Source organism: Excalfactoria chinensis, chromosome 8, assembly GCF_039878825.1.
Source record: "Excalfactoria chinensis isolate bCotChi1 chromosome 8, bCotChi1.hap2, whole genome shotgun sequence".
NCBI classification, from domain to species: Eukaryota; Metazoa; Chordata; class Aves; order Galliformes; family Phasianidae; genus Excalfactoria; species Excalfactoria chinensis.
In genome coordinates, this window is record NC_092832.1 from 3,942,777 (window position 1) to 3,960,326 (window position 17,550).

At 48.3% G+C, this 17,550-nt stretch overlaps 1 protein-coding gene across 1 annotated transcript in view; it reads left to right on the plus strand.

Moving 5' to 3' along the window:
- Positions 1-158: 158 nt before the first annotated feature.
- Positions 159-17,550, plus strand: part of ACBD6 (acyl-CoA binding domain containing 6) — a 64,949-nt gene continuing 47,557 nt past the window's right edge. The window contains exons 1-3 of the mRNA XM_072343161.1: positions 159-555; positions 3,897-3,961; positions 4,548-4,644. Coding sequence (XP_072199262.1) covers positions 376-555; positions 3,897-3,961; positions 4,548-4,644 — 342 coding nt within the window. The 5' untranslated portion in view covers positions 159-375. The remainder of the gene's footprint in view (positions 556-3,896; positions 3,962-4,547; positions 4,645-17,550) is intronic.

A 17,550-nucleotide genomic window follows, 5' to 3' on the forward strand; every position in this document is an offset into this window, starting at 1 on the left:
GGGGTCAGCACACAGCAGATGGTTTGGAGCACAGCGCTGCATGGGGTCTGGGGGCACGGCGATGATGGCGAGGGAAGGGGATGGGTGGAGAGGAGGAGCTCGGGGCAGCCCGCAGCGCTCCGTCCGCCTGCTAGAAAGGACGCTGCGGTGAGCGGCTGTCGGCCTCCGCTCCCGGTAAGGGGGGTCAGCCCGGAGGAGGCCGCTCAGCCAGTGCCCGCAGCCGGCCCGACGCTGCCCCCCAGCGGCCGCTCCCCGCCGGATGGGGTAGGACCGCGCGTCCCCCGGAACTCCCCGACACAGCGCGCGGCTCTCGCCGGGCGGTGCGGGAACGTACCGAGGCGCGCAGGGGGACGGCGGTGCGGGCGGACCGGCGCCATGGCGTCGCCCCCGCTGGCGGCCGGGAGCGGCGGCGAGGGGAGCTCGGGATCGACGGGGCCGGATCCGTCCGACCGGCAGCTGTCCGCGCTGTTCGAGCAGGCGGCGGAACGGCTGCCCGCCCTGCTGCACAGCGCCAGCAAGGAGCAGCTGCTCTACCTGTACGCTCGCTACAAGCAGGTGAGGCGCGGGGCCTTGCGCCTGGGCCCAGGGACAGCGGGGAGGAAGGGGGGCGGGAGGCTGAGCTGGTCGGTCTGTGCCACGTGCGTGGGGCAGCCGTGGGCTGTTTCCAGCTCGGAGGGACCCCGAAGCTCCCCCAGCCCGGTCCGTGCCGTGGGCCGGCCGACCCCACCAGCTCAGGCTGCCCAGGGCCCAGCCACGGCCTGCAGCACCGCAGCGATGTACCTCAGTGATGTACCCATGGCTCTGGGCAGCAGTGCCAGAGCATCACGTATGGAACTGGATCCTGCCTGCTTTGGGTAGCAGAAGCTGCCCAGGGTCATTGGATGGGGCCCTGGACAGCTTGATCAGGTGGCTGGTAACCGTGAACCCAGGTCCCTTCCAACCCAAACCATTCTATGATCCTGCAATCAATCCAGGTTACGTTTCTCTTCCACACGGAGTACCCTTATCTGGCCTGCTGCTGCTGCTTCAAAGCGCTTCCATCTTTTTGATGCTGTATTGAATTATCCCCCGAGCTGGTGGCTCCTTAGCTGTGCTTTGTGGGCCATTCATTGTCTCAGAGCAGGCTGGGAGCTTTGTCTTCAGGTCTTCTGGTGCTTCAACAGGTCTCTGGCTCTTCTTTCCTTGTAAGAGAAAGGAAGGGGTGGGGGAAAGCGGCAGGAGAACTTCTAGGCACAAAGGCCACATACAGAAGGAGATGGAAAGAAATAATGTTGTGTCTGCTACAGCGTATCTGCATTCTCAGATCTGTTTCAAACGACCTCTTGTTTCTCACCTCCAGGCGAGGAACCAGGGATCTCCCATCCCCTCTTGTCCCAGAATGCACAATCTGTGCCCTCTGCTTTGGGTCTCCATATGCCTTTGGCTGTCCAGGAAGGCTGTAACACAGTGCTAGAGCAGACAGTGCTGGCAGTGGAGAGGAGGAGTTTGCTAGCACAGCTACCACAGGGTTAGGCTCTGCTAACTTGGAGTTCTGCAGCATTTTGTGCTTTAAATCAAAGCGATGGCGCTTAATGCAAGTTTTCTCTATTTAATTATAGCAGCCATATCAGTATGCATAATGGGCTGCTAATATATTACTCCAGTGGACAGTAGTATTGCTAGCACACAAAAGGTGCTGACTCAGATCTGTCCGCTGCCCTTGATTTGGCATCCTTGTCTTTCCTCAGTTTAGTGTTTTATGTCACCGAGGGCTTTGATTTAAGACACAGCACCATCATAAAAGGGGTGACAGTAGCAGCTGAGCTCTCCGTTAAGATACTGTGTATTATTTATTCCAAACTGTTTGGGTATATAACCGTTTTCCTGGAATTTTATTACCTTTTATTGGAGGCCATTTCGGGCTTTTATTACTTTTCTCTCTGATTTTGTTTATGTGTCAGAGACTTGAAAATGAGGGAATTGCTTAGCTGTCATCTCCAGTGAGCTTTGCAGCCGATGGTGCTGAGTTTATGGCTCTGCCCCAGCGCAGGAGGAAGATCAGACTGGTTGGCAGGGTGCTGGGCTGGAGCGCTGCTCCTCTTCCTGCTTCCCATCAGACTTTGGGCAAATCACTTGTGCTGTCCATGCCTCGAGTCTGCAGATGCAAGGTGAGGATGGAACCGAGCCGGTGTTAGCGGTGTGACTATGAGCAAAGCAGGAACCTGCTGCCCCCAGTCCGCAGGGTCAGCACCCTTACGTGATAGTTCCTTAGACTCCCTTATGCACCGCTGACAACCAGTTTTAACAGAGCATGTCTCTGAGCATCTGTCTATGCAGAGGCTCTTCTGAGTGCTGTCACCTCCAGCCATCAGGTGAAGGCTTCTAGAGCTTCTGAATTGCCACGCTCTCCACAAATGCAGTCTTCCCATTCAGAGCTGCTTCTCAGTGGTTTGGGAGTAAAGCCTGTCGGCAGCTGCACAGAGAAGCAATGCTAGGAAAGCATTTAATTCTGGCCACACTTTGCTTTTCATGCAGCTGATGAACTGTAAATGAGGAGAGCTAAGCACCAAGTGACCAGTCAGCCCCTGGAGACCAGCAGACAACATTGTGCGGATCCAGAATGAGGAACTCTGCCTTGTTATACTAACCCAGGCTCTTATCTTTATGCTGGCTGAGGAGAAAACCAGCATTCGAGGCCTTCCACTGAAGCAGCAGGACTGAGTCCTACACCATTCTTATTTTTCCCCCCCCTGGTTTTTATGTTGATCTATTTAGGTTAAAATCCCCATCCTCAGCATCCAGTCTCCTCTGACACCGAGTTCCCGTTTGCTTTCTGACGCATTCTGGAGTCCTGCAGCAAAGCGAGGGAAGCCAAGAATGTTATTTCCTTCTGTCCAGCAAAACCACTGCAAGGCTTTTCAATACATCTCAAAGTAACAAGCAGGGCACAGGAGCACTTCTTCTCCCCTTTCTTTTTTCCCCTCTCTTGATGGATGAACTACTAACTACTCTTCCCTGATTTGTATCACTATTGATGCTACTAACAATCATTCCAGTACCAATGAGTGGTGATGGATTCACAGGGCTTAGCTGCTGCTCATCCCTTCCCTTGTCCCTCCATGGAACGCAGTGCATTGTTTCACAGGCCAGCTGGGATCCTAATTTGGATGGACTGCTCACTCACAGGCACCCAGATGCACAGAGAATTAATTTCAGTCACAGTCTCTCACGCTTTAAATGAAAACATAGTGTAACTAATAAATATCTCTCAGTGCGGGCACGCTCTCTTTAAAGCCTGATTCATGATTCTCTCCTCAGCAGAATATCCCCACCCTGCTAAGGTGAGCTTGATTTAAGCACTTCACCTGCCTGAACGCTGGGGCATATTTCTAAACAAGAAGAGTGAAGGCAGTTGGGTTTTGCTCGGCTAACAGAATGCTCTGCCAGCAGCCCCTGCCCTCCTCCAGACCGCAGCATGATAGAATGGCTTCACCTGGAAGGGACCTCAGAGATCATTGAGCTGCACCCCACAGTGAAAGAAATGGCTTTGTGCTTATCATGTCAGGATGCCTTCCTATGGAAAGCTGGCCACATAAGTCCTGCTGGCACCAAGTCCATTTCACACTGAATAAAAGATTTCTTGTCCATCTGCATTAGTTTGGGTGTCACGTTGGTTTTGGAGTTTCTGAACGAGAGTTGAGCCACAAAAGCTGTGTACAGGATCACACTCTGCGCTGCAGCGACACCCATCTGCTAACCCTGCCTTGGTGCTGCCACTGTGGCTTCCTTGCATCACACTGATCATCTCAGGCCTTGGCTTAATGGCAGCTGGTGTTTCCTGTGCAGTCGGATGGATGCCTCAGACTATTCATGAGTTCTATTGGATTTATTCTAACGGAAGGAATTTTTATTTTTAGGTGAAGTTTGGAACCTGTAACACTCCAAAGCCGAGCTTCTTTGATTTTGAGGGGAAGCAGAAATGGTAAGAGGAAATCCTTGCAACTCCTAGAGGCTCCTGGTTCTGCTCTGTACTGTGTTACAGACCTCACTGTGAGGAGGTCAGATCTGAGAGCCTGCCACTGAATGGCTTTTGTTCCATATAGTGTTGTCTGCACAAAAAGCATAGCTTTTCTTCTGCAAGTAGGGGATACTGGCGTTACTGGTATTACAGGCCTGCAACGTGACAGACAGGTTCAAGTCAATTTGCAATCTGAACAGCTTACTCTTCCTCATGCAGACATGAAAGCCCAGCCTGTCTTTCCCTTCTACATCCAGAATTGGCCTGCATACCATGAGAGCATTGTAAAAACAGCCAAGATAGCTGCATATAGGTGGAACACAAACCTATGTCTAGATCCCCTGAAAGATGTTCTCATAGCAAAGTGCTGCACCTGCAGTAGCCATTCATGGCTTCACTGAGAAGCTGACCACTTCAAACTGAGCAGGAGGTGGCTTTATACCCCTTGAAAACATATAGATGGATCTTCTTGCTTTGTTCACTGATGACACCATAAAAACACGCTGTGCTGTCTCAGAACAGCTTACCGATACATTGCTCTCTGCCCTAGGGAAGCTTGGAAAGCCTTGGGAGACACCAGTCCTCATCAAGCTATGCAGGAGTACGTTGCTACAGTGAAAAAACTGGACCCCAGCTGGAACCCACAGGTAGGAAGTGCTGTTCAGAAAATAAACCAGCATCTGCACCCTTCTGAAGCCAACAGTTCAGCTTCACGCAGAACTTAATTGCTGCATGGGAGACTTCATTCTGAGCAGATTAAGCTCTAACTTCATTTTGAAGCTCCCCCTTTGTTAAGGCCGAAGCACAAAGAACCATCGTTTCCATTTGTCATTATCTTCATTGCAGTGAGCACACGTGCAGGGTTGATTTGGCTATAGCCATCTAATTTATTTTGCTTTTATCGGGTCATGCTGTATTTAGCATGTAAAGATACTCCTTATCCTTTTCTCGTCTTTCCCTTTTCAACTACTATTTAAATGTTGATCAATAGAAAGTAATCTCCATAAAAGTGACGTGAACTGAAGGATCAATTCTGAAAATGTTTCCTTTTTGTTTTGCTGCAGCAAATCACCAAATCTGATTATGATGAGGTACTCCAACATAACAAGCGTGTTCTTGAGTCCTGTATGTGTTCGTTAAAGGGAGATTGTGCTGTCATTTTAATTAGCCCGCCTTTCGTCTGTTAGGTTTATTACTTGATTGAGTATTTAGGGGTATCTCCCTGTTTATAGACCGATTTCTATATGGTTTTTTTTTCCTAAGAGGATTGCTCTTTAGAAAAATACTGCTTTTAACTGGAGTTAGAAGGGAGATGTTTCACTAATAGCTACATGCTGACAGCATGGTAATTTCTTTTCACAGTAGGAAATTGATTCTCTTTTTTTTTCCCCCCCCTCTTGTCCTGCACTCTGGAAGCAGGATCCTGTGTGAGCACCAGCCTATGAATCAAGGATTTGATTCCCTCTTACATTCTGGTGCTGTTCTGGACTCATAAGAGTGATTGCTGCTCCTTCACCAGCCCCTGTTCCACAGGTCTGATTCTGTTTTTGCAGCAAAGAGGTGATTTCATTTAGAGACAAGAGGGCAGAGCTGGTGTTCATCACAAGTGCTGCAACCAGTTCTGCTTTGGGTATGTCTTTCCATCCTTGCTTCAGAGAGCTACTCTTTTTTTGTAGTTATCCCTTTGGGTTACAAAGCTCTCTGCTATGAAGCTGGAATAACCTGGTGCTCTTCAAATCCTTTCTAAGGAACTCATCCCACAAGCAAGGAGCTGTCTGCAGTGATGCTCCTCCCTTCAAGCGAGGAAGGGATGGGTGTGAGAGCTCTTCTCTCACACAGCCCTGTGCACAAGACTCAGACACCACGCAGTGCAGGGTATCGCTTCTGAACCAGCATTTGCTCACTGGTGTGTGGTTCCATCTTCCTGTGGTTTTAAATAGTTGATACGGGAGGAAAGAGCAGTTCTAGGGCTTGAACAAAAGCTTCTCTGCTAATAGCAGGCCTAAGGCTGTCTGATCAGTTTGAAGAAATGCCATTTTCACTCTTCAAACACTTGTTGCAGCATTTCAGTACATAAACCTCTCAGTCTTGTAATCAGGCACGTATTTCTTGGCTTTCTGACACCAGTGGTTTTCTTATTCATACAGTCTGTGCCTTCACCACTGTAGCCCTTATTCTTTTCCCCTTACTCCTCACCCTGAGGGAGGCAGAAACCTGTTAAGAGATCTAATCTGCTCAGCTGCAGAAAGGCCTAACAGAAGAAGTTAGAAGAGCAAAGAATGCTGTTTCAGAGTCAGCCTTAAGTACAGGCAGCACTTCTTTCTTTAAGAGAATTCACCTGTCCCCTCTATTGCATTTTCATTGTATCACCATTTTTGTACAGCTGAAATCCCACGAGCGAGTCTTCTCATGGTTTGATCTCCCACTATTTCATCCTGCCACATCCACATTCAGGAGCCACGAGAGGGAGCTCTGTTCTTCCAAATGATGGAGTTGTCCGCATTAGGGGATGCTGGTAGGATAACAGCTATTCCGCTCTTCCAATTTCAAATTGGATTTGTAGGAAAGATCTGTGAGAACACCACGAGGTTTTTCATTGCTGTCATTGTCTCCTTTATATGCTCACCTGTTGGGCTCTTTTGAGTTCTTCTTGTGCTCAGTAGATTATAAATAAAAATGTTCCCACTGCTTGGTACAAGTGTGGAAAGTTCAGCTTCCAAATTACTATGGAACTGTAACGCTCTAACAGGGTGGAAAGTACCACAAGAACAGTAGGGTGGCAAAGTCCTTGGCTACTGCAAATGTGAATAAGCCCAAACACAGAAGACACAAAAATGAAGGATGAGAGCTGCTTACCTTCAAAAGGCTTCAGGTATGCATGGAACTCCAGCAAGAGATACCATCACTTCCACTGCCAACCCTTAAATGAGGGCTGGGAAGGGGTGGGTCCTGGCTCCATCCCTTCCGGTCACTCAGGCACATTGCATGCACCTGAGCTCCCTTGGGTTGGCCCTGCTTTCTACCAGGTGCTCCATCACTGCTTCAAGCTGTGACTTAGCATTTCCACTACATGATCATAAGTAGTAATCAGAGCACGGGGGTGCTGCATATTTCATTATACAGTTCACAGATTTTCTTGTGTTATTTTCAGTCCTCTGTCTCTTCCATTTCCTATATTCCCAAAGGGTATATAATAATGTCTTCATTTTTTTAGCACTGAGTACACAACATTTAAAACTAGGAAACTTTTCTTATTCCCCCCTCCACCCTCAGCCCTCCCCCAAGAGATTTATTGCTGTTCTGCAGCCTTCAGGCTGTCAGTATTTTTCTTAATGAAAAGAGTGGCACTAAATGTACACAGTATTTCTTATGCAGCCTCGATAGATCCACGTCTCTGTTTGCTTTTCTTGATCCTTTCCTTGATTCATTCTTTCCCATTGACCTTGCAGGTTCTGTATTAGTACGGTTTCAGCATCAGACTGTAATTGCTATAATTTAGTCCATCTTTCTTTGGTTTTGATGGAAGAAGATGAAGTGGATGCATGCTGATGCAACGAGAGCATCCCGAATTTGTGTGCAGAGCACTGAAAATACCACCAACAGCCGAAATCTGACTTTCTCCTTCCCCTCCTACCCAGAGCATGGAGAACCTGCAGGTGATTAGGGGATGACTGCACGTGGAGATGTGGCAGTCACAGCTATATCTTGCTCTGTGAGGCCCAAATGCTGCTTTTCACATCAGTTCCACAGCTGCTGGCTCATCTCCATGGCTGTCTCCAACTCAGTTTTGTCTTCATCCTTTCCCCTATCAGGCTGTCTGACACATTCACGCCTGGAGTTTTCTTTAAGAGCAATAAATCACCAGAGTGCTTTATTATCAGCAATTCTCTTTGCTAGGAAAGCTTTAAAATGGCAGGTAGGTGAGATCCGTGCTCTTTACTTTCACAGAGCTGCTGTATTTCTCTGGAATTCACAAGTCTAGAAGTCATCACAGTTGCCTTTCTGGATGCTTTTGCATCCAGCTTTCCCATGTTGGCATGGTCTTCTGGCATGCAGTGTTGTTGGTTGTTTTGCTCTTTCTCCCAGGAGCAGCTGTTCAGAGGCCAGGACTCAACACTTCCATGCTCGTCTGGATTCTCCTCTCGATGCCATCTACCTTCGTCATCTTTTACCTTTTAGCACATCTTTTGTTTCTTGTTCTTTCTTGTGAGTCATTCCTTTTAGTCTCAAGTTCCAGGCAGTGAAAAGGTAATTGCTTGGACCAGCTCAGCTCCATTTACATATTTCAGAGACATCACCTGTCCTTCAAGTCTGTTCGCTCTTCCTCCAAAACAGAATAATTTATGAAGCAGTTCTTTTGTGTTTTCTGTTCCTAAATAGAAACGTTTCATGCCGTCAACACATCCGACTGCTTGGGGTCCTTCAGAGAGGTAGCCGTGTCCTGCCTGCTCTGCTTCTCAGACTTTCACCTGTTGTCTTCCTGCTTTCCTGGCAGCAAGTGACACATTGCTTTCAGTGGCTTTTGCTGATGTGTGTGTGTGTTTGGCAGCGACATCCCTCAGCTCTCCCTGGCTGCAGCACTGCCCACACACACCATGACCCCGCTGTTGCTCTGGCTCTGCAGGACCTGCCCTTGCAGCATTACCTTGCTGTCAGCACTGGGTTTGGTCATTTGGGGAAATCCACAAACTCTTGCATCTCTGTACACTTTGTTCTCACGTTTGTCGCCATCTTTCCTTGGGCACTTTTAGTGCTCGTCAGTTACGAGACAGATATTCTTGGTGGCAATATGTCCATTTCCACAAACACCATAGTCCTGTTCTCTGGCATGTAACTGATGTCACACAGATCCCATTCGATGTAAACAAGTAAACCCCTGGGTTTTCCAAGCTGGTGTGGTGGAGAGTCACACCACACACTGCGCTGAGTGGTTACTGAGCATTCCTTTAACAAGGGGATCGCATGGCACGGCTTAAACGATACAAATAAATAACAGAGAAAGCATCCAAATCCACTCATCAGTTTTAGCCTTTCATTTACTGATTGCACTTTTGGCATCTTTTGATTCTAAATATTTCCTTTTGCTATTTCTTATGTTGCGCACTAACCAGTTCCAATCCCAGCAGTGTATTCAGTACTGACTTCAGCAGAGCCCCCTTCTCCTGAAACAGGCTTTGTTGGCTTTAACTGCAAAAGTGTGTTGGAGCACTTAATGACTTTCTATGTGTGTACTGGGGGGAAAAAAAAGGGTATTTTAACTTGTGCTTGGCTAGCAATGTGACTGCACCAATAATGCCCATGGTAAGGTTTGCACTGTGTAACGAGCAGAGCTGCATCTTTGGAATCTGAGGCACATCTCTGAGGCAGAGCAGGGAGAGACTGTGGATTCAAAGAAAATAAACAATTGCCAAATGTCTTTTCCAAGCTCTCAGAGGTTTGAAATTCCAGTGCAGACATTTACACAGAAGAAGGTTGTATTTCAGCTGCTGTCCTGTGCTCTGTCTGGGTAGGGAGGACTGATTTCACTGTGCTTTGGGTGGGAGTGGGATGGTGGAACGGTGAGCGAGCACTGGGAGCATCCTGGGTATGAAATAGCTTCATCAAAAGGCAAGCAAACTTGAGAGTGAACAAAATAGCAGAGTCACCTTTGCAGCAGGGTCAGGGCAGTGTGGTAAGCTGGGAAGCAGATGGGTTTGTTCAATGGCTGTTTCTGCACAAAGCACTGCAGAGGGCAACCTCTGATCGGGTCGGCAGCTGCCCAGCACAGGGGGCTCCTGCCCTCCCCCTTGCTGTTCCTGTTAAGCGTACTCCTATCACATTTTAATTGTAACAGGCAAGTTAAGGGAAACTGAAACGTGAAAATGGGCATTTGTGATAGAAGGATGCAGTGAAGGCAGAACAATCTCTGCACTCGGAGCAGAGCTGTGTGTGCGTGTTCTGTGGGTTGCACTGAGTGTTACTGAGCTCTTTTAACCACCGATTGAAATTGATGACCCTCTTGTGTTTAAGTAGCACCTGCAGGGCAACTTAGCATTTGTGCAGTGGCTTGGGATGAACTCTGCATCAAAATATGTCAACAGGCATTTTGAAAGCCAGACCTCAGTTTTTGTAAGGCTTGAGCTCAACGCTCGAATTTGTCCTCTTCTGCCCAGGCTGAGAAGCTTTGCTCTTCTGCAGTTTATAGGTTCGACGTGTGGTCAGCTTCTAAGAATGACAAGAGCAAGTGGTAAATCACGCAATGCAGTTTCAGGTCAGAATCTGCAGGTTTGCTGGCTGCTACTGCAGGCTGACGATTTCTTTGGGAAACTGAGAAATGCATTAGGAAAAAAAACAGTGGTCTGAAAACAAAATGGGTGCACCCATCGTGTTTTCCTGTTTTGTCTGTCAGCCAAACAGATGTCTCCTTTGATAATCTGCCCAAGCAGCCACTGTTTGTGGCTGAGGAAAAGAGGCAGGGCGTGTGGGCAGGATTACAAGGGGGATGGGAAGAGCGTGGAGTAGAGGACCTGTGTGGGGCTGTGCCTGCCACCAGCATTCAGACACCTGCTGTGCCGTTTGGGTTAATGCCTCAATTTATGGCTCGTCCTACTGAGAGGTCAGAAACCGTGAAAATAGTGAATGTATTTCTTTTGTAGCATGGAAGTCATTGAACAGCATCGTGTGAAGTGGGGGCTACGTAGCACTGTGGCTGTGCTCCTTATGGCTGGCAGCGTGGAGTGCAGCACGGCCAGCATCCCTACTCCTCTCCATTGAGGGTTCTTTAGGGTTTGTTATGAATGCTGGCAGGGGTTGCTGTGGTCCTGCTGATGGTGGTGATCAGCCTCCCACAAGCAGTAAGATCACCTGGTTGAGTTTATAGGCACACCAGTGTGCTGTCCTGCAAACACCTCCCACCACTCATGCAGGTCTGCTCAATCTCTTCTTGGAGCCACTGGAGCTGGGGTTCGAGGTCTCCTGGATGTCACTGGGAAAAGGCAGCCCAGACCTTGGGTGGAAAGCCGAGTTCTGACGTGATGAGCGCCAGCTCTGCAGGCTCCTGCTCACCCTGCAGGCCATCACCAGGCTGTGCAGTGGGCTGGGGAGAGCTGAGGTCAAGAAGCTGCTCCCCTCACTGGCAGCACAGCTTTTAAAAGCAGCATGGAATACTGAGCACGGATGCTCCAGCTCAAGAGGTGAAGGTAAACCTGTACCCCCCCAGCTTGTCTGGAGGAGGGAGGGCACTAACGTGGTATGTGCAGCCCAACAGCTGGAGCTTGTGTTGTGCTCCCACCCCCTGGGAGTCGCTTGGATTGTTCTCTTTGATTTTACATCTCCCTGGAAATTTATGTTCTTAGCACCTTTAATTTATGACATTGCAATCCTCATTCGAGCAATTGATTGAAGTACAGCAGTGCCAAGCTGCAAGCCGGCATTTTAGTAAGGTTGAAGTTTAGAAAGCAAAGCAACAATGCAAAATTATATATTAAAACCTACACTGGAATTCTGTGCAGAGGTTCTCTGGGTTGTTTTATTCCTAAACCTCTTCACTTTACAGGATAACCTCTTCTCTCTCCCTCCATGTAAGCTTGCTGGAACCTACTGCATAGCAACGACACAGTTTTACTAGCTCTGCTAACTTCTGCTTGTAAGAATGCTTTTCTTTTTCCAGCCCAAATCCAGCAGTGCCCCACTGCTCTGTAGCGTTAGTTCATTGTGTGCAGCATCACATATCCTCTCACAGCCGCTCAGGGATGTTGTAGTAGCTGTCTTCTGGGATTGCAAGCAGGAAATTGGAGGGTTTATCATTTTGAGCCCCTAGTGCAGCGCTTTTGGTTAAACATTTAAGCAAAGATGGAGTATTTGTCCTTTTGAATATGCGAATGAATTCATTTCCATCATCTTGTTATAATTCATAAAATATATATATATATATATCCCGTACTGTTCTGAAATGCATTCAGAAAAATAATCAGGGCTATGGCTCTGCCGTGCTGATGCTGAGCACTGCTATAGCATAGCAATGTGTGCAGCATCCCGACATCATGACTCCTGGCTTACTGGTGGGTTTAAACATTGCAGCCCAGCCAGGTACAGCACGGGAAACTGCAAAACATAAAGCAAATATAAAGCAAAGTTCCAACTGTAGATGTTCAGTGATGGCCATGAAGTAACAGAATGAGGTGAGATGCTTGTATGACTTTCTGCGATTTCTAGGGGGGTTGTAGGCTTCCACCTGGTGATATTCAGACAGAGAGCAGGGATGTGTACCTTCACATGGCTGGGGAAGGCTGGTTGCAGAAGGCAGCCACAGGGCTATAGCATAGAGGATGCTGCTGCTGTGGGCACTTTGGGCACGGGGTGAATAAAGCCCCTACCTCTCTGTTTTCCCATTGAAAACAAAGGAAGAGCTCCATGCATCAAAAACCATTGTGAGAGCTGCTGCATTACGTTTGTTGGCTGAGCGTGATATTTCATCTCATGTGCGTGGTAAATTATATACGCTGAGTCATGAAATCAGAGCTACCAGCAACCATAAAGCTTGCTCACAGTTCTGTTAGGCATTTCACATTTACTTCCCCTCCCCTGACTGCCCCTACAACTAATTTCCAACTGTGTTATGCTGCAGTTTTTAATTAACTCATTATGTGTTAACGGAGTGCTCTCCGAAGCCTTCTTTTAGACTGCAGCTCTGTATAGCTGTGCAGCACATAGGCATTAATAGCAGCATGTTTGTTTTTAGCTTTTAGCTAGGAAGATGTTTCATTCTCGTCTCGGAGATTATGTTCAGAGGAGGAAAAGCTGCGATAACTATCTCAGATCTATCAGGAGAACAAACCCAGCCACACGCCAGCCTGGGGGATGTACTGCTGCTTTTTGCATGGGATGGCTTGCTCAGATTGTGTAGCTAGATCCTCAGTGATCTCCTGAAGGCTGAGTCATAGGGCAGTGGGAGGGGAACAGGGCAGCCCTGGTTATGGGGTGCACAAGTCCTGCTGGAGCTGAGGGCACAGAGCCTGTCCTGAAGGGGGCTGCCCAGCAGGGCTGCCTGGCACTGCCCCTGGAGGGATTGATTGTGTTTGCCTCTAGCTGGTAGTCTGTAAGGCAGGAAGAAATGCTGAGCTTGTGGGTTTTAGTGGAAAAGGGAGGGTTTTCATGAGTGCTACTGAGGTATTTAATACAGCACCTAATCTTACAGGGGGTCATTGGCCTTTTCCTGTAGCAGCATTGCCCCAAAGGGTTAATATGTACCTTCCCTCCAGTTTGGGTAGCGTGCCGTTCAGCTGCACCGTGCAGATGGGTACAGGTGGAAAACACCATCGGGAGAGCGCCCGGCTTGTCCTCATTTCATGCCTCGTTGGTCACCCAGCCCTCATTGTGCGGGGTCAGGAGCCATTGGGGAGAGCAGACCTCTTCTCCCAGCTCTGGACCACCTGCATTTGGGTGCAGCAACCCTCCTGCCTCTGCTCTGCTGGCTTTGGCCTCGGCCAGCCAAGGGAAAGGCAGCGGCAATTACGGCACACACAATTAACGAGCTTCTAATCTCCAGCCTTGCGTGTAATTGCTGCTGTCAAATACAATTAGTGTCTGCCCAAGTTCCCCTCCCAGGGGGACAGCCAGGCCATGGCATGGGGAGAGGAGGGGGAAAGTGGCTGAAACTTTAGGAGAGTTCACCTGTTCTTGTTGCCTCCCCAGTAACCTTCTCTCCTCAAATAGTGCCCAGAAATGTTAATCCAGAGGGTTAAGGGGATGTGGCAGCTGCCAGAGCACTCTGTGAGCTCTGCCTCTGGGGTTATCTTCGGAGAGTCTCCTGTCAGATTTGTCACCTGAGACAATGCAGCTTAATTACAACTCAATCAGCACGCTTCAAGGATTTACAGCAAACTTCACAGGAACTGAAGGGTTAGGGGACATTGCTGTCCCTCACGGCAGCTGAGCTGCAGGTGCTGAGCCTCCTCCAGGATGCAGCATGAGGAGGTGTGGCTCAGGACAGGTTTCTCCTGCTATCACCAAGCAGAGCTCTGCAGGCATCCCATGCTGCAGCTCCTCCATGCTCAGGGCAGCACTTGTGCTGATTGAAGCCTCCTGTCTGGGTATTCACTGCTGCAGGGAGTATTTCTCACCTCCCTCTCTTAAGCCAGGTACTGCTGCCCCTCTGACTCCAGTGCGTTGGCTCAGAAAGAGCAGGCAGCATCACAGACACCTGAACATAACCTCAGAGAGCTGCTTCTGTGCTCAGCAGTGCCTGGGATGCTCGAGCCTGGCCATAGCTTGCACTGAAGGCATCTCGCTCTTCCATTTCCAAGCTCTGTGATGATGATGAACTTGTCTTGAGCGTTTTAAGGAATTAGCCAGTGCTAATTGGAGGCCAAATATATTTTTTCATGAATAGCTTTCTTTGTCTTACATATATGCAAATCTGCTTGAAGGTTCACAGTATGGAAGGAAGTGCAGGAGAGATGTGTGCCTTTACAGCAAGGGCTGAGGGCTGTGCAATGTGATCCAGCTGCATGGCTTTGTCATACAGCTGTTCTGCTATGTGTGCTGTGTGCCTGTGTGTGCAGAACTCATCAAACAGAGGTCTCCTTTTACTCTGAGTCAATCTGTAATGTCCTCTATTGGGACTGGTGTCCTAATCCGTGCACAGAATCTACCTGTTCTGCTTGGATTACAACTTTCTAATAATAACAACAATCTTCACCTGAAAGTTTTGCTGTTCTTGCTGCTTTATGGTGTCTTTGTTGGACTTGTGCGTGGCTTTCCTTTTGTCACACTCAGTTCTTTGCCCTACGTATAGGACAGCTGTGTACCATGAGGTCAAATGCAGACGCAGCTCCCAACCTCACTTCCCTCTCTGCAGGGAGCTCCGGCACATGGCAGTGGGGCATCAGAAGGGCCGTGAAAGTGGCATCTTAAATCTGTGGCATCCTGCTTATGGTATGTTGAGACAGAGCTTGGGCTACAAGGTGGAAAGCAGTAAAGCCCTGTCCTAACTTCAGGGATACAGCCAGAACCCCAGACCAGCCACTTGACAGCAGACTACCTCTCTTGGATCATTTGCTTCCTGCTGCAAGAGGAGAAATGGATCATGTTGTAATCATGGGAGACTCTTAAGACCAAAATAGAAGGCGGACTCAAAACCTCTGCAAAGAAAATGTTTGTCTCCCTAATTGTTTTTTGCTTCCATAATGCTTAGTATGATAAAACTATCTTTCCCCTTTATTTTTCAATCGCAATTAGACTTTAATGTGGTTAAAGCTTGTAAGTGACTTTGAGCTACTGTCGCACTGAGGAGGAGATGGAGCTGAAATTGTCAGTGAGGCATCGGACAGGGTTTTTTAATGTGTCTGTCATTGTATGTTAACCTCTGAACCGGGACACGGTGTCTGTTTGATGGCTGACAACAATTCGAAGGTATACGCCTTGACATCGTGGATAAAGGAGGATGGGGGAGCGGGGGGAAAAAAAAATGAATTAATGATGTTAGCAAATGTTAGTCCCTGTATTTCCATCCTGCTCTGAAAGAGGTTGTCAGGCTTTGAGACTGGCTGGAGCAGCATTGTCCGTGACAGCCAGTCCAGATGCAATTGTACCTTGACTCGAGCCAAGCTTTTATTGACAAATACAGTGCTGGGAGGTAGGGCTGGGGCTGCTCTGCTGTCCTCTCCAGGCGGAGCATGGCTTTATTCCTCCAGCTCTGCTTGACACTTGAGAACGATGGTTCCTTGCTGGAGCTCCCTGCCTTGCTCCAAAATGCATCTGGAGTCAGGGGAGTTGGAAATGCCTCTTAATGAGTACGGCTGCTGCATACAGAAGCGCGCATTTGCCTGTGATTTATGCTAGCTATGGTCAACCAGATCCACCTACCTAAGTTGGCTGTCGGGAGTAATAGTGACTTTGAGATCAGCTGTATGTGTACATATGCAGCAAAAAGTCAGTGGACAAGAATTAGGGATGAATTAGGAAATTCCAGTGCCACTTAAGGCATTTCTGCCTTTCTTTACATCCTCCTCCCTTGGATCTCTTACATGACACTGTTTGTGCTTTGGCACTTGTGTGCAGTCCTGCAAGAAGATTTGTTGCTCTGCTGCTACCAATTCCTCTACCTGCCCACGGTTCTTTAGCTGGCAGTTGGAGAGTAACCCCTTCACACACGTGGCACGTTGTAATATCGCCTTTTCTCCAGCATCTCTTACGTGGTCCTGACTGCAGATAGTACTGCTGGCATCTATGTCAAATCAAGGGAGCAAATTATGGGAGCCTGGGATCGTGTTATTCCTTAACTATCATTAGTTACATGTGTATCTGCAGCGCTTTGGACAGCATGCCAGCAATGAGAGAGATGGAGCTGGCTTAATTGAGAGCTGTATAGTTAATTATTAGTGCCTTTTTAAAGGAGGAGAGAGAATGTGCAGTGTCAGGGTTTCATTTCGCCATGGTTTGCAAGGTAACTCACTGGTTGTCATCTGTCTGGGTGTGACGTTTGCTTTGTCTCTTCAGCCCCAAGAGCCCTTTTTCACTGTAGAGATGTCAGGAGATGTAAGAATGGCATCATCAGCCCATTACGGATCCCTTCAGCTGGTGTGAGCAGCACTGAAACCACCAAACGGTTCCTCTTTGTGTTGCACTGTGGCTTGGAATGAGCAGCAACTCCCATCCCACCTCTTGCCTGGTTTCTTTGCTCCATCACCCTCGGGTTTCACAGGGTATGGATGTTGGCAGCAGGCAGCTGAGCTCAGGGTATGGGCAGGTTGGCAAGGCTGGATGGAAGGAAACCAGTTGTACCTGCATCAAGGCTGAGCTCCCATCACTCCTGGGAAGGAGTGCTGTTGCAAGGCTGGGCACATTCCCCATGGGAAGCCCAGCCACAGTGATGGATGTTGGAGCACGGTGCTGCTTTAAATGGCTTTGCAGAGCACAGGCACATGCTGAATCCTGAGAGGCTTTGGCTGTACATTTTTCATAAATTCATTCTACGGACTGTGATGAAATAAGCTTGGTTCCACATTCATAGGTTGGATATTGGGTTCCCTATTTCCATATGAAGGAAGTAAAAGCTGCTTGGACAAAGCAAGCTGTATATGGATTAAGAACCAGAGAAGTTGTCATCCGAGCATTTTTGGGAAAGCCTCTACCATTAAGTTTCCCAATGGCCTTAGCTGTGCTCCATCAGTATGATTAATCTTCGGTGGAAATGCAGCGGGTTGTGCAAAGAGGGCGAACTTAATCCAAAAAACCCGTTTTACGATTTCAGCCTCTAAAAAGAGGAAATTTATTTTCTCAAGCGTTGTTTCTGGCTTTGGAAAAAAAAGCAACCACCCAAAACTGTGGTGGGAAGAGAGGAAAGAACATAGATTTAATGTTCGTGCAGTTTCTGGCTCTGGTTGGGAGTCCATTGGCCCCCAGCATCTAAGTGTGAGTATAGCATCACGTCATAGGAATAGCTCTTCCTACTGTAGGAATAGCTCTCGCATGCGGTAGCAGCTGATCTGAAATTAATTCTCTTTCTAAGTGGTGTGGAAATAATTGATGGACAGTAAGGTTCTCTGCTAAATAATTTTTTAAGAGGGGCACTG